Source organism: Anarrhichthys ocellatus, unplaced genomic scaffold (assembly GCF_004355925.1).
Source record: "Anarrhichthys ocellatus isolate YVR2014 unplaced genomic scaffold, GSC_Weel_1.0 scaffold190, whole genome shotgun sequence".
Taxonomy (NCBI): Eukaryota; Metazoa; Chordata; class Actinopteri; order Perciformes; family Anarhichadidae; genus Anarrhichthys; species Anarrhichthys ocellatus.
Window position 1 is genome coordinate 1 of NW_022280220.1, and position 13651 is coordinate 13651.

General features: G+C 45.6%; 1 protein-coding gene across 2 annotated transcripts in view; it reads right to left on the reverse strand.

Annotated features, from left to right (window-relative positions):
* Nucleotides 1–6: 6 nt before the first annotated feature.
* vps13c (vacuolar protein sorting 13 homolog C) overlaps nt 7–13651 on the reverse strand; it is a 20272-nt gene continuing 6627 nt past the window's right edge. Inside the window, exons 14-38 of one of the 2 annotated variants that reach the window (XM_031878644.1) lie at nt 12869–13007; nt 12626–12747; nt 11671–11837; nt 11219–11472; nt 10614–10840; nt 9740–9832; nt 9316–9549; nt 9094–9225; nt 8618–8707; nt 7572–7727; nt 7202–7466; nt 6503–6663; nt 6300–6421; nt 5170–5467; nt 4626–5015; nt 4034–4138; nt 3222–3377; nt 3004–3129; nt 2740–2873; nt 2270–2396; nt 1181–1416; nt 904–1015; nt 520–660; nt 364–445; nt 7–146 (exon numbers count right to left, since the gene is read on the reverse strand). In XM_031878644.1, the coding sequence (XP_031734504.1) occupies nt 73–146; nt 364–445; nt 520–660; nt 904–1015; nt 1181–1416; nt 2270–2396; nt 2740–2873; nt 3004–3129; nt 3222–3377; nt 4034–4138; nt 4626–5015; nt 5170–5467; nt 6300–6421; nt 6503–6663; nt 7202–7466; nt 7572–7727; nt 8618–8707; nt 9094–9225; nt 9316–9549; nt 9740–9832; nt 10614–10840; nt 11219–11472; nt 11671–11837; nt 12626–12747; nt 12869–13007 (4143 nt within the window). In that variant the 3' untranslated portion in view covers nt 7–72. Of the gene's footprint in view, nt 147–363; nt 446–519; nt 661–870; nt 1016–1180; nt 1417–2269; nt 2397–2739; nt 2874–3003; nt 3130–3221; nt 3378–4033; nt 4139–4625; nt 5016–5169; nt 5468–6299; nt 6422–6502; nt 6664–7201; nt 7467–7571; nt 7728–8617; nt 8708–9093; nt 9226–9315; nt 9550–9739; nt 9833–10613; nt 10841–11218; nt 11473–11670; nt 11838–12625; nt 12748–12868; nt 13008–13651 lie in introns of both variants that reach the window. The other variant, XM_031878643.1, reaches the window with a different exon arrangement.

Sequence of the window (13651 nt, forward strand, 5' to 3'; positions counted from 1 at the left end):
TCCGGCCCGCGGGCCTTAGTTTGGGGACCACTGTTCTAAACGTTCAGGTGAAAGGCTAACAGTGGTTGTTACTCACTTGAACTGCATGACGCTGCTGTGCTCGTTGAACCTGGTGATGATGGACACGTCGATGAACGGCTTCGGCTCTGTGGAGGCGGAGCTCAGAGTTAAAGATCCAACTCAATCACACGTTAACATCTCCCACAATTATTCTAAACTCGTCTTTATGACACGTTTTCATTCTTCATCTCTAAGGAAACTTTAAGGTGAGTTGAGCAGGTCGGTTTTGGTTTGTGAGGAAACGAAATAGAGAAAAGATGGAACCTTGACAGGTGAATGTTTCAAAGATGGAGGAAAACTAACCTGAGTCCAAGGCGATGGATTTTGGAGGAGGAACAGGATGGAAGACGATGGGGAAGATGGCACCCGGCAGCTGGTTATCCACCTGCAGACAGAACCCATGCCAGTCATGACATCACCCGAGTGTGTGTGTGTGTGTGTGTGTGTGTGTGTGTTTACCTGCAGCCAGTGCAGCTGGGCTCTCAGGCTGCGCTGGTGCGGCGACTGTTTGAACTCCACCTGGATCCCAGACAGGAAGTTCCTCCTAACGGGGCAGGAACACGGCTGACGCATCATCATGACGGCTGCGTTTAGGTTGACCTGAGGACCGGTGACATCACACGCTCTCACTCAGCTCATTGGACAAACGACTGGAAATCTAACTCTCATGTTTTAGACGATTAACTTCTGAGGCGACATGTTGGTGTGAGGAAAGGAATCGAGGAGGCACAACATCGGTAAATGAGAAAGACCCTAAGTTTATATTTAGTCTATGAGTGTTTATACTGAGTCTGTGTGTTGACCTCTGACCTCCAGGTTGGTCTCCAGTTTGACCCAGCCCACCTCCGTCTTCCCGCTCAGATGACTCTGGTAGGTTTTCTCCAGCAGGTTGATGTTCTTCTGACTGAATGGCTTCCAGCGGTTCTTTGGCTTCATCTCCCAAACCACACCTGAGCTGTGGACGGTAAGGTAAATATATATTTATATACCGTGTTTCATATACAAGTAAACGTTTCAGCGATAAGTAATACAAGACTGAAACAGGTCAAAAGAAAACCACCTTTGTGACTTTAGGGCTCAACTTAATATCTGACCCGGTCCCCTCTGGTGATGCGTTTACCTGGTGATGCCGACGTAAGCGATCTCCTGCCGGTTGGCGTTGTTGATCAGCGACAGTCCGAGGTTTTGCAGCGACAGCTTCACTTCCTGTTGGAACTGCTCGAGCTCCTCGGCCTGCCGAGCCTTCGTCACCACGCCGACGTCCTCGGTGAACAGCAGCACCCGCTGGCGTCCATCCAAGAAGGAAACCCAGTGTACCTGAGACATGCTGTCGTAGGAGAACTGACCTACATCGTCCTGCAGCAAAAAGACCAGACACACTCAAGCTTGATTTACTATCGTTGTGGGGATCTAACACCACTGATTCACATCTGTTTTTGTTTTTTTTCTCTTATTATATATATATATATATTGTCTAAATGTTTTTTTAATCTATTGCACTGTATTCACTTTATATGTTTATATGTTTATATGTTGGACTAGAGAGAAACGTCTTTTCAACTCCCCTGTATGTCCAGTATATTGTGGAATTGACAATAAAGCAAACTTTGAACTTTGAACTTTGAACAGAAGCCCCGTTTGTGAGGACCCAAATTCTGGTCTCCAAAAATCGTGTCCACATAAACCATGCAAATGAGTTTAGTGACTGATTTGACTGGTAGCTCCCGTAAAAAAAAATCCATATAACACATATAGAAATACTGCTTTTACCATGAGGTGTTTTTAACTGGTTATAACTGGTATTGCAGTGTGTACATTGTGTACATCAAAACCTGTAGTTTCTGTACAAGCTGCAAACACAACATCTGACATAAGAAAACAAAAAAAAATAGCTTTTTACAAACTTTCAACCATCTTTCTCATTGGATAATGACTTTTCACTGTCATGCAGAAAGGTTCAAAGTTCCACAAAATCATAAATAAGATGAATTTTTGTCAAAGAGACTCCAAGATCAAGAATGAACCTTCATACTGGACATGTTAATGGATACATTTTTTGATGCTAATGGTATCAAACAGCAGACAGAGCAACATGACCATCCCATTTCTCCTATTTCTGGAAGGGATAGTAGTTTTTGTTGTATGGTTTGCTAACCTACATTTCTTTGCGTTTTAAAAAAACAACAGAATTAACCCCATAGTTTCAGACCTTCAGCAGGTCCAGCTCTCCAGAATTTTCCATGCAGCTCCAAATGAGCGTCCGGAGGCCCGCTGGGTCGTCCCACGCAAACCGTCGAGCCTCGCCGGGTTTCAGCTCGTGAACCATCGCTGAGCCGCTGAAAAAAAGAGAAAGAGAGAAGTTAGACTTCATTAAACTGTCAAAAAAGAAGAAGTTATAAGCCAATTTAAGCAAGATGTGAATCAGTGCTTGTTGCTCAATATTTTGAAGGCAGCCTTAAAAAAAAAATCAAATATAGCGAGGGGAATCGTTAAGCGGACGAAGCACGTTCTAAAATGAGAGAGAATAATATGGGGTTGGCTTTCAATGCACCCGAACCATAACACGGTCAGGGGGGCGGGGCTTCTGTTGTCGTTGAGCAGGGAAAGGAGGGGCCACCTTTGGCAGGTTGTGTTCGATTAAACGGACTTAATGTTGGCTCAATGTTGTTGACCTCTGACCTCTGCCTGTAGCTGATGGTGACCCAGGGTGTGTGGTTGAGCAGCAGGGCTGGAGCTGCTCCTTCGTAGTAATCATTGAAGCTGATGATGGTGGAGAGATCAGAGATGTTGACGTCTACAATGATCCCACCGCACTGAAAACACACACACACACACACACACACACACACACACACACACACACACACACAAGCATAAAAAACCCTGAAAATGCACGACGCTCTCAGAGTAAAATCAGCCGATGTGATTGGTCCAGACACCGACCACGTCGAGGCTCAGCAGGGTGCCGTTGTCCTGCCGGTTAAAGAAGAAGAACTTGGAGGTGGATTCAGATCCGACCACACGGACGCACAACTTCCCCGAGCTGTTCTCCGGCCACAGAGGGAGGCACTACAACATAACAACAACAACAACAACAGAATTACAACCACACAACAACAACTCCCTGCCGGCCTGATGCCGACCGTCTACGGGTCACAAACCTCGGTGGAGGAGATGTAGTGCCATCTGGTGGAGGTCTGGCTGGTGACTTCTCCCACCTCCAGCTCGTACGACGACTTGTTGACCAGAGTGTGGAACGGACTCATGGTGACGATCCTGGTGATGTTGAAGCTGCTCATCTGGATGCTAACGCCCACCTGGACACACAAAGTACAAAGCAAATACTGAGGTAGACGAGTGAAGGAGTCAAACTAGAGCCGCTTTTATTAATCCAAGCTGTTTTTGATTCATTCTTGTGAACTTTATCAATTAATCAATTATCAGTTTGGTCCAAAAAACAAACAGTGAACGGTAAACAAATAGTGAAAAACACATTCAAACCCAACTTGATTTATAAACACTAAATGTCTTGTTAAACTGGACCGACAGTCCAAAACCTCAAATAAATTGAGTTTAATGTCAAAGAAGAATAAAACCAGAAAATATACACGTTTGTCATTTTTGTGTCAAAAATGACAAACTATTAAACAACCGACTAATCAGCTCATTGTTCAAACTCTAAATCATCTTCCTCTTGGCCTCTTCTACTCTGGTCTACTCTGGTGTTTATTCTGAGCACGACCAACAACCTGCAGATGAAGACTGTGCGAAATGGTCAAAAGCTCCATAACAAGTGAGTAAGTGAACCTTGAGTTGGGATTGTTTAATCTGATTTGACTAATCTGGTTCTAATCTGAATCTAATCTAATTTCCAAACACGTCTCTACATCAGGAGCTAAAAACAAACGGCTGTTAGTTAAGTTGCACAAAATGACTCAAATCTGAGACGCTGATCGAGGCTTTTTTTAGTTACCAGGAAGTCCATGTTGTTGGCGGGACAGCGAACGCAGCCGTAACTTCCCACCGTGTCCAGAGAGAAACCGTCCGACCAGGAGCTGGTGGAGACGCACAGCTGGAGCTGCAACAAAACAACAACAGCAAGTTAACCTCACTGTTATCAAAATCATTTTCCCCACCATGACATGTGGCCGGGTTTGGTTTTAGTCTTCAGGTGAAAAACAAGAAATCAGATGCACAACATGTGAATTTGGGAAGAACAATATTTCTCATAAAAGAAACAACAACAACACAACATTTAAGACCTGACCCAAAAGATTTAAATTAAAAACACCTGAGAATGTGGTGAGGGTCTCACCTGGATTTTGTCTTATTCAGTTTAGCGTCAACAGAAATAAATTAAGCAAATTTTTTTGTCGGACACAACATGGTAAATGTAGATAAAGAAAATAAATTGAGTTTGTCCTGCAGGTGTCGCTAGAGGAAAGGTCCTAGGAATGTTAAAATCTAAAGCGTTCTGGAGAGCAGGAAAGTGTTTAAACTGATGACTGTCATCCTCATATATCTAGACCTCCTCAGGCTCCATGCTGGGACTCCGTCATCCTCACCTTGCTCTTGCTGAAGAGGTTCTTCTTCCTGAAGGAGAACAGGATGATGTCGCGGTAGTCTGCGGGGTGCTTGACGCTGACGTCCTCGGCTCGGTACTGCAGCACTCGAGACGTCTTGTTGATGATCCAGTACGGGCTGAAGAGCGACAGCACAAGGCGGCTCGCTGTCCTCGTCACGTGAACGCTCACGTCCACCGTTGCGTTGGGGTCCGAGTCGCAGACAAGACACGTGGCCAAGAACTCGGGCATTTCCTGCTCGATTGGCAGGTGGCCGTGCCAGTCACGGCCCTGATACCTCATCAGCACCAACGACATGATCTCCCCCAAGACGCGAGCGTTCAGGAGGTCCGACGTGCTGCCTTCCTGAAGCTCATAGGAGTCTGCTGAGCTCTGAGGAGGAGAGACCACATCAGACCACATTAGATTAGATGACTGAATTAGATACATGTTTGTGGGTCCAAACTGGTCCAATCCTAATCGACATGGCCCTGATAAAATCTAGATCCTTGCGTCTATGTTTCTGACTCCGTGGGAGCTGCCGTACCTCCATCATGTACCGGACGGTGTAGGGCAGCAGGTTGCGCAGCGTGGCCACCGGGTGGAGGTGGATGATGTAGGCCGGGTCCCAGTCCTCCTCCCCGTGGCTGGTGATGTGTCGCAGGTCGTCGGGGACGGCCAGCGTGCTGACCATCAGCGGCAGCAGGCCGCTGTCGGTCGCCGGACACTGCAGCACCGAACGTACCTCCGAGCTGCGGTGCACCTGCTCCTTCCACGACACGCAGGTGGTTGACGGACCGTACCGAGCGTCCAGACAACCCGCTGGACGCACAAACAGCTGACATCTGGAGGGGAAGGAGGTGCATAAAACTACACTGTCAACATCTCTTGAACACCTACAAAAACCACAGAGACCGGCACCAAAACCTCTGCTGACAAGCAGAAGTATATATAAGTGAATCTTCCTGAATAAAAACCAAAACATTTGAGGAGCTAAAAGTCGATTTTGAACATTCCCTGTTTGTGTTTTCACCACATCTGAACAACCGTGAAGAGAAGAGAAAATAAAACCCTTGGAGGAGGAAAAAAACAACGGCAGCACATTTCCAGAACAGAAGTGCTTGCCATCCAATCGTCAATAATTCTCACAGTAATCTCCAAGTCTTTTTATACCAAATCACTCCATGACTTTAGCTGTGGTCTTCCTTTAAGCTCTTAGTCTTAATGGGGTATTTTGGAGGGATTCTTTATCATTTTCGTTGATTCTTGAGTGGAAAAACATGATTATATTTAGCACCAAATATGTGTAACAAATGATATCAACCCCAAAAATTGCTGCAACAGCTTATGAGTCAAATGAAATTAATGAAATACAAAGGCCATCATATACTTCTATCATAATGTTCTAAGCCCTTTTAGACTTTCACAGTTAATTCATTAATGAAACTAATCTTCAGGTTCTTAGCTTTCAGTCCCCGAATAAGACAAAAACGGGTCTCCAAGCTTTAAAGATCGGAGCTTTTCCTTTAATTCTCTCATCTTTTAAAAGAACTAACTGGAAGTTCAGATGAATATCGAACAGAAACAAACAACAAGCGCTGTTTTAAATAAGAGACGCTGCATGCTGAGAACTCTGTGTGTTCCCTCGAGCCCCTCAGCAAGGCAATGTGACGCTACCTGTATGTTTCCAGGGCGATGTGGAACTCCCTCTCAGGTTCGGCCTGCCCGACGCTCTGCAGGCTCCTGGATGTCGGACAGTACTTCAGGATGGTGAACGGCACCGAGAAGTGATTCTTTATCTGAAAACAAAAAACATTAATGCCGATCTTCAACGAGTTTCAGACTGCGGTGAAGTTTTCCCAACGTTGTGCGATTCAGACCTGCAGCGGCGAGCGGACAGTGATGACCTTGTTGCCCTCGGCGGCGTCTATCTGCAGCAGAACAGCAACCGCCTCCTGCAGCATCGGACCACGGATGTTGTAGAGACGACGACCCGGTTTGTCCACAGCGATGTTGGAGATCTCGCTGTATCCGGAGGGAACTGCGGGTTCAGAGACACATCATCCAACCTTGAGTCACACATTATTAGTTTTACAACCTTCAGCCCCCCCCCCCCCCGTTCGCAGGCAGACTGCCATGCTGGCCAATCATCACGAGCACTTTGAGTTTCAGAGTCTCGCCCCAAAAAACACTTCGACATGTGGACAGAAGGAGTCGGGGATTAAAGCGCCAAACAACTAGAACTGCCAGTGATCACATTGGCTAATGGATGGTACAGTATGTGTCTATTATCTACCGACGGTGTATGCTAAAGTGCTAGCATGAAGCCTGCTACCAACCAAACAATACATATGATAATGAAGTTGTGCACGAACACAGGACTTTGAAAGCTCTACTTTTAGCGCCACTACCTGAAGCGCGATGATGCAGCAGATGATGTTACAACATTTTGCTAAGCAAGAATGTGAATGACAACCAGGGCATTGCCCTTCGTATTCCCATCCACTCATACATGTAGCAGGCAGAAATGAATGTTGGAACCAGAGAAAGAGATTGCAGTGACAGTGAGGTGTTCTGACCGATGGTGAGGTTGAACAGGCAGCTCTCTTGATGCTGCAGAGCCGACAGTTTGCCACGTGACGACGATTTGAACCTGGAGTGCTCCAGGTCCATGCTCTGATCCACCGACAGCTCGTGTAGCTTTCCCTGTGCCGGTGAACCCACCGGCCTCAGGTTAGCGGTGTGCTGCACGATGAGAGGAATCCCAAGAGAGTTCCTGATGGTGAAGGGCGCCTTCTCCTTCAGAGAGTAGTCAAAGGTGGAGGCTGTGGCCTCAGAGAACGCCTGATTAAAAAACACAGCAACAACACGTTAGTAATGTTTATCCATAACTGCTGCTATTCATGGAATTAAAGAAATGGTTCACGGAAAGGTTTTTATCTGTTGTACCTTGGCGAGGTTGTAGAAGACGTTGAGGCTGCACTGGGAGACAGTGATGTTCATGGTGTCTTTGGAGCAGATGTTGATGGCCGTGCGAGGTTCGGGCAGAATGACGAAGTCATCTCCGTGAACGGGACTCTTGTCCTGGACCGGGTTGTTCTTCATCTGCAGCAAACAAACAAAACAATGAAAGGTGATTGTTCATCAACGCTTTCGTCCTCCTGTCTATTCACACTAATGTGATACAATCGTAAAGAGGCAGAACCCACCTTGGATAGTTGGTTTGTCAGTGCGACCAACCTCTAACCCTAACCAACCTTATGGGAGGCTCTGCATTTCTTAGAAATAAAGGTTCCAAATGGGTTCTTCCTCAAGGGCTGAGGTTCTACCAAGAACCGTTTGCATCTGAAGAACACATTTTAGCTCTTTGTAAGACTAATGGTTCCATTAAGAGCCCTTTTTCATTGAGAGACCCCCGCTCTAGAAGGACGAGTTCTTCAAGGACCGTTAAAAAGCATTGGTGGTAAAAGGGAACAACCCCAAAAGCTGTGACTATTAACCAGAACGTTTGTGGGTTGAGCTGCATCAAATCAGGACTTTAGGGTTCTAGTAAAAAGCCTCGGAATATAAAAGGGTTGTCAGTAGAACCCCCTGGATGGGTTCTGTCAGCACCCTTTAAACAGGTAGAAGGGTTCTTTATAGAACTTCCAGAAAGGGTACTGGGTGGAGCAGTTACAACATAGACTAGTTCTCTGAAGAACCTCTCATAGGGGGTTCTGATCCTGTATGTTGGGTTCTAGTTAAAACCCTCTGAAAGGACTCCAGGTGAGACATTTATGAAAGGTCCCACCTAGAGTTCTAGTTAGCACCTTTATTTCTAAGAGTGTACAGAGAAGGCAATGTCCCTGAAATCCCCAAAATATTCTTTACTACTGCAGAATGACAAACAGGTAACTCCGACATGGCCAGAGCCGACCACAAAGATGGTTTATTTTGGGGGAGGAATCAAAATGATTCTGTTTCTATGAATTTCTGTTAATACTGACAGAATTTACCTCAAGCTCCAGGTTCCATCTGCGTCTGCCGCTGTCGACTCGTTCGATCAGAGGCTCCCACACTGCATGGACCTCATTAAAATAGTTCACCTGCAGACACACGACAGGTGTCAACATATTACGTCATACACAATGAAACATCCTAATGTTGTACATATTTGTTCTTCCAGTCAGCAGCTGCAGGAACTCGATCTATCCTTTGACTTCAGTATCAGAAACATCACAATAAATAAATAAATAACTATTACGAAAAGGTTTAAAGTTTAAAAAAAGTGTGAAAGAAAGTGAGTCTCAGGTGTTTCTCCTTCTACATCTACAGCCTTTTATATCATAAAGTTATGGAAATATCAAGTGCCAAATACCAAGTTCTTAAAAACGAAAAGATACAGTGAAGAACAGGTCCAGGTGTGAAGGACAGGTTAAGGTCCAGTTGTGAAGGACAGGTCCAGGTTCTGGTATAAAGGATCAGTTCTCACCTCCAGGGTCATGTCTGCACTGAGCTGCAGCAGAGATGACCAGTTTCTGGCCGATCCATTGAAGGAGGACTCGGCCAGCAGCAGAGGGACAGTCCGATGACCCAAACCGGACTCCAGAGTCACCTGGACCACCTGCCAGGGCGACAATACCTCGTCAACAGGAAACACATCTGATCTCGTAATGTTTCAGAATAAAATAGTCTTGGAGCTGAAATGTCGTACCTTGACTTCCGCAGTAAAGCTCTCGCCCTCTTGTAGCCCGTCCTGCTCTCTGAAGCTCTCGGTGACCTCGGTGGCCTGGTCCACCCCCAGGAACCAGTAGTTACAGCCGTAGACGTTCATGACCGACCAGAGGTCACTGAAGTCCGCCTTCGACTCCAGACTCTGCTCGTCACTCTGCTTGGCCGTCATGGCGGCCGTTATTGTCTGCACCGTGTTGAGGATGAACGGAGAGATCTGCAGGACAAAGACCAAGAGTTCACCGAGTTGCTAGACTATCTGATACGAGAAAAACTTTTAAGTACGTCTACACATTACTTGTCCTAACTTTACTTTGATTGATTGATTTGTTTGATTGTTGTGTTTTATAGTTGAAGACATTTAAGAATAATATCTGATGAATCATATGTCTGATGAATCAATGTACCTTGACGATGACTTCCTCCACCGTCACAAAGCCGCTCAGTGGTTGATTTGGGTGGGTTTTGGTCTCCAAGGCGACAGAGCAGGGTCTCAACACCTATTGGACGGAGTCAGAGTAGTGAGTCGCTTTTCAGGTTTCAGCTGAAGAGGAGCTATTTCCCTGTCCATACAGTCAGGGCCAGAATTTAAACGCAGTAAACGATAACATAAAAGCTAATATCAATACAAGATATTTTTGCATGCTATTCATAAAAACTTGAATGAATTAAGGAAGAATATGGTGACCTCCGTCATAACCAGCTGCTACATCATCACCTCTTGAGTCTGTTTGTGAGTCATCGTGGCAAAACACGGATCTATTTCTGTCTGTGGACAGAGTTTGTCTCCACGATAGCGTCACAACGGTGCAAGATGCAGTCACGGAACTTTACAGGTGAGTAGTTGAGATTAAAATGAAGGCCGAGATAAAATGTTGAAATTCTTTTTAATATATTTTGTTATTCATTCGTTATGTTTTAAATAGAGAGCGCCTTGGTGTAATGATGCACTACTTTTTAAGTATTTATAGCCATCTTGAAACAATCGCCAGCCCTGTTAATATCATGCCAATGGGCTCCGAGCTCCGAGCCACAAACAGGAAGTCTGTAGACAGTATTGAGAGATGAACTAACATGTTAGTGGTTTTGGTCTAAATGTGAGGTTTCATGATGATAAGAAGAAAAATACACAAAGTTTTCGTAACCTGTAATTGGTCAGGTAGTGAGGGAGAACGCTGCAGATGGCAGCCGCTAAACAGACGAGGTCCAGGTTGAAAAATACCGAAGTTACCCTTTAACATATGACCTGCTGTGACCCCACGTGTGCTCCTGTGATCTTACGGTGGTAACGGCTTTGTCCTCCTTGTTTCGGATGAAGCGGCACGCGAGGACCTTCAGCTCCCTCAGGTTGGCTCTCGTGTTCTGGGTACCGTCCTCCTCGGCCTGCAGGCTGAAGTCGCACTGAAACGAGGCCATGAGGGCGGGGGCGTCTGCCTTCATCAGGTTCGCCACGAACACCACCTCCGGGTCCACCACCACCGCCCGTAGACGAGTCCGGACCAGCGAGGCTGCAGAGAAGACGAGCAGACTTTAGATTATAACAAGGTTTTCATTTCTGCAGTTATTTTCTTTTTCATTTATTGTTATGATTAATAAAATTGATAATTTGGATACCTGAAAAAATATATTCTGGTAGTTGTCGACTGCATTCAATACAGTGGTTTGTGATCTCCTTGTTGAGAGGCTGGAGTATCGTATCAGACTGCTCTGTTTCTGTTTGTACATGCTGCTTTCTGGTATCTGCTGCTACGCAGATGACTCACAACTCTACGTCTGTTGTAGCCAGTTAGTTAAACTAAAGGTTGTGTTTGTGTTTAACTTTTACCTGAAACATTTACTATATTTTACAGAAGCGGTTTCAAACTTTGAAGGTCTCTTGGTCGTACCAGTCTTGGAGTCTGCTCGTGGCTCAGCAGTCTGTCTCAGCGGCAGTCTGTCGCTCGGTGCAGATGCGGCGGTCAGAGCCGAAGTCTGTGGCAGAGCCTGCAAGAAGAAATCTGCGACGGCCATCAGAAACTCCACGCTGGCACACAGGTAAAGTTTCTGCAGGACGGCCACCACCTCCCGTTCTCCAGCGCTCTGTCGATACGTCACGTCGATCATCGCCTCGGGGCTCTCCTCGTCTCTCCGACCGACCATCCTGCAGCCACGAGGGAAAAACAAAAACACAAGAGGTAGAGTTAAGGTGAGTTACCACAGAGGGATCAGAGAATGAGGCACGAAGGAGTTGTTCTTTTCCTTCTTCTAACATGGGGGTAACTCTGAATTAGTCAGTGTCCATCTAAACAGTTTTGATGGCACACAGGCAGACAGAAACCAGAGGTCATGTGACCGTTACCGTGAGGTCACCCTCTGCATGCCGGTCCTCAGGTCGTCCAGCGTGCAGGCGCTGAGGATGGTGGTCACCTCCATGCTGCCGTTGGTCAGGATCTTCCCCGAAGTCTTCAGCAGGTGGAGGGCGAACTCGCCCAGTCTGAGGTTCTGCTGGCGCTGGAGGTCTGATGGCTGCAAGGAACAGGAACAACAATCAGACCACGAGATCCAAACAATCAGAGCGCTGATCCTGGAACAGCTGATCCCGAACCAGCTATTAGCTGTAGAAAATAATTTACCATCTAACCTTTTTATCGAGTCGAGGCAATTTTGTAGAACAGAAAGTTTAAAGTCTTAAATGAAATGTAAGATTGAATATCGGCATGAATGTCATAGATCTTGGCAAGGCTGCAAGTTTCTTGTTGGATTTTGGAAGTTGAACATCAGCTCCTATAATAAGTATATTATCAACTGTGTAGCCAAAGTACAGACACTCAGACTCTTGAGGACAAAAATGTCCCATGTAAACCCATTAAAACTACAATTTTTAATCCCATTTCAATTTAAAATCATTTATTCTATTATATTAATCCAACAGTCTCGAGCCCTGGCTTCAAAATTGTACTCATTTCCACCAGATTGAGCACACACGTTTGGACATTTCTTTCCTCTTCAAGTAAGACACGTGTGTCAACAATGTTATTAAAAGCCATTACAAGTCAATTCAAATGTTATTGGTGGACTTGTAGATGGCAGCCAACTCTATCCAGGACTGTTGGACATAACAGGTTATTATGAAACGCAGCAGAAACATAACAACTAAAAAGGTAAAATGTCCAAAATAAAAGACAAGTTCAAAAGCTCCTAGCTTGTCTTCCACCGGCCTTCGATGGCGTCTTGGTGCATTAGGAAGAAATACACACAGAACCTTCCAGAACACTAAGAGAACCTAATCCAGGGGTCTGTATGTGGCGACTGACCTGTTTTGGGTCTTTGCTGTACAGAACAAGACCAAGAGACTCAATGTTGAAGTTAAACTTCATGGTCTCCAGAGCTTCCTCCTCCTCTTCCTCACTGCTTACAGCCGGTTTTCCAACATCACCTGAAGTCAGAAAACACAGATAAAAAACACAGAAACTAATCTTGATGCATTCAGTCAGCTGTGAATCTAATATCAACAAGAATGTTTCTACATATATGAATATGATTATTAATAGAGAGACCTGTTTTGGGGCCTCCGGCTGTTCGGAGCTGCAGACTAGCCTCCTGTCTCGGGGCGGTGGGCTCCAAACTACCGGCTTCTCCCAGATTCTCCATCAGGATCCTGAGCAGCACCGTCAGGTCGTCCTGACTCAGCTCCACCTACAGGTTGAGCACAGACACTACCGTCAGTAATCAACCTCTGAGACGTTAAAGGAACAGTACATATTCAGGTCAATCCACTTCCTTTGTCCCTGAAGATGTCTCAGATGGACATCAGGCCTAGCTTAGCATAAAGACTGGAAGCAGGGGGAATCTGCTAGCCTAGACCGTATCTGGGGGTCTAACTTTCTCTGTGATCACTCATTTTAAATGTCAATATAGTTGATCTTAAGGCAGTATTTTTGAGCCGTGATAAAATTTCACATTACAGAAAACTATAACTGAAAACACACCATATCAACACAGTATATGTGATCACAAATAGCGGTATGGGGAGGGTCTCTCTCTCTAATTACAAACACGAGAAAAAGACTATTTATTCGAAGTCACAAGTGGACGCTTCAGGGCGGGAAAAAAGGTCACCAGCTAGAACGGCACCTCAACACTGCAGAAAAACAAACTGTACCTTTGGTGGTGTACGTGATAACTGGAACAGAGGAGTTAGAAACAGGTTCATAGTTAGGGCTGGTTCAGGTTTATAGTTAGGGCTGGCTCAGGTTCATAGTTAGGGCTGGTTCAGGTTTATAGTTAGGGCTGGTTCAGGTTTATAGTTAGGGCTGGTTCAGGTTTATAGTTAGGGCTGG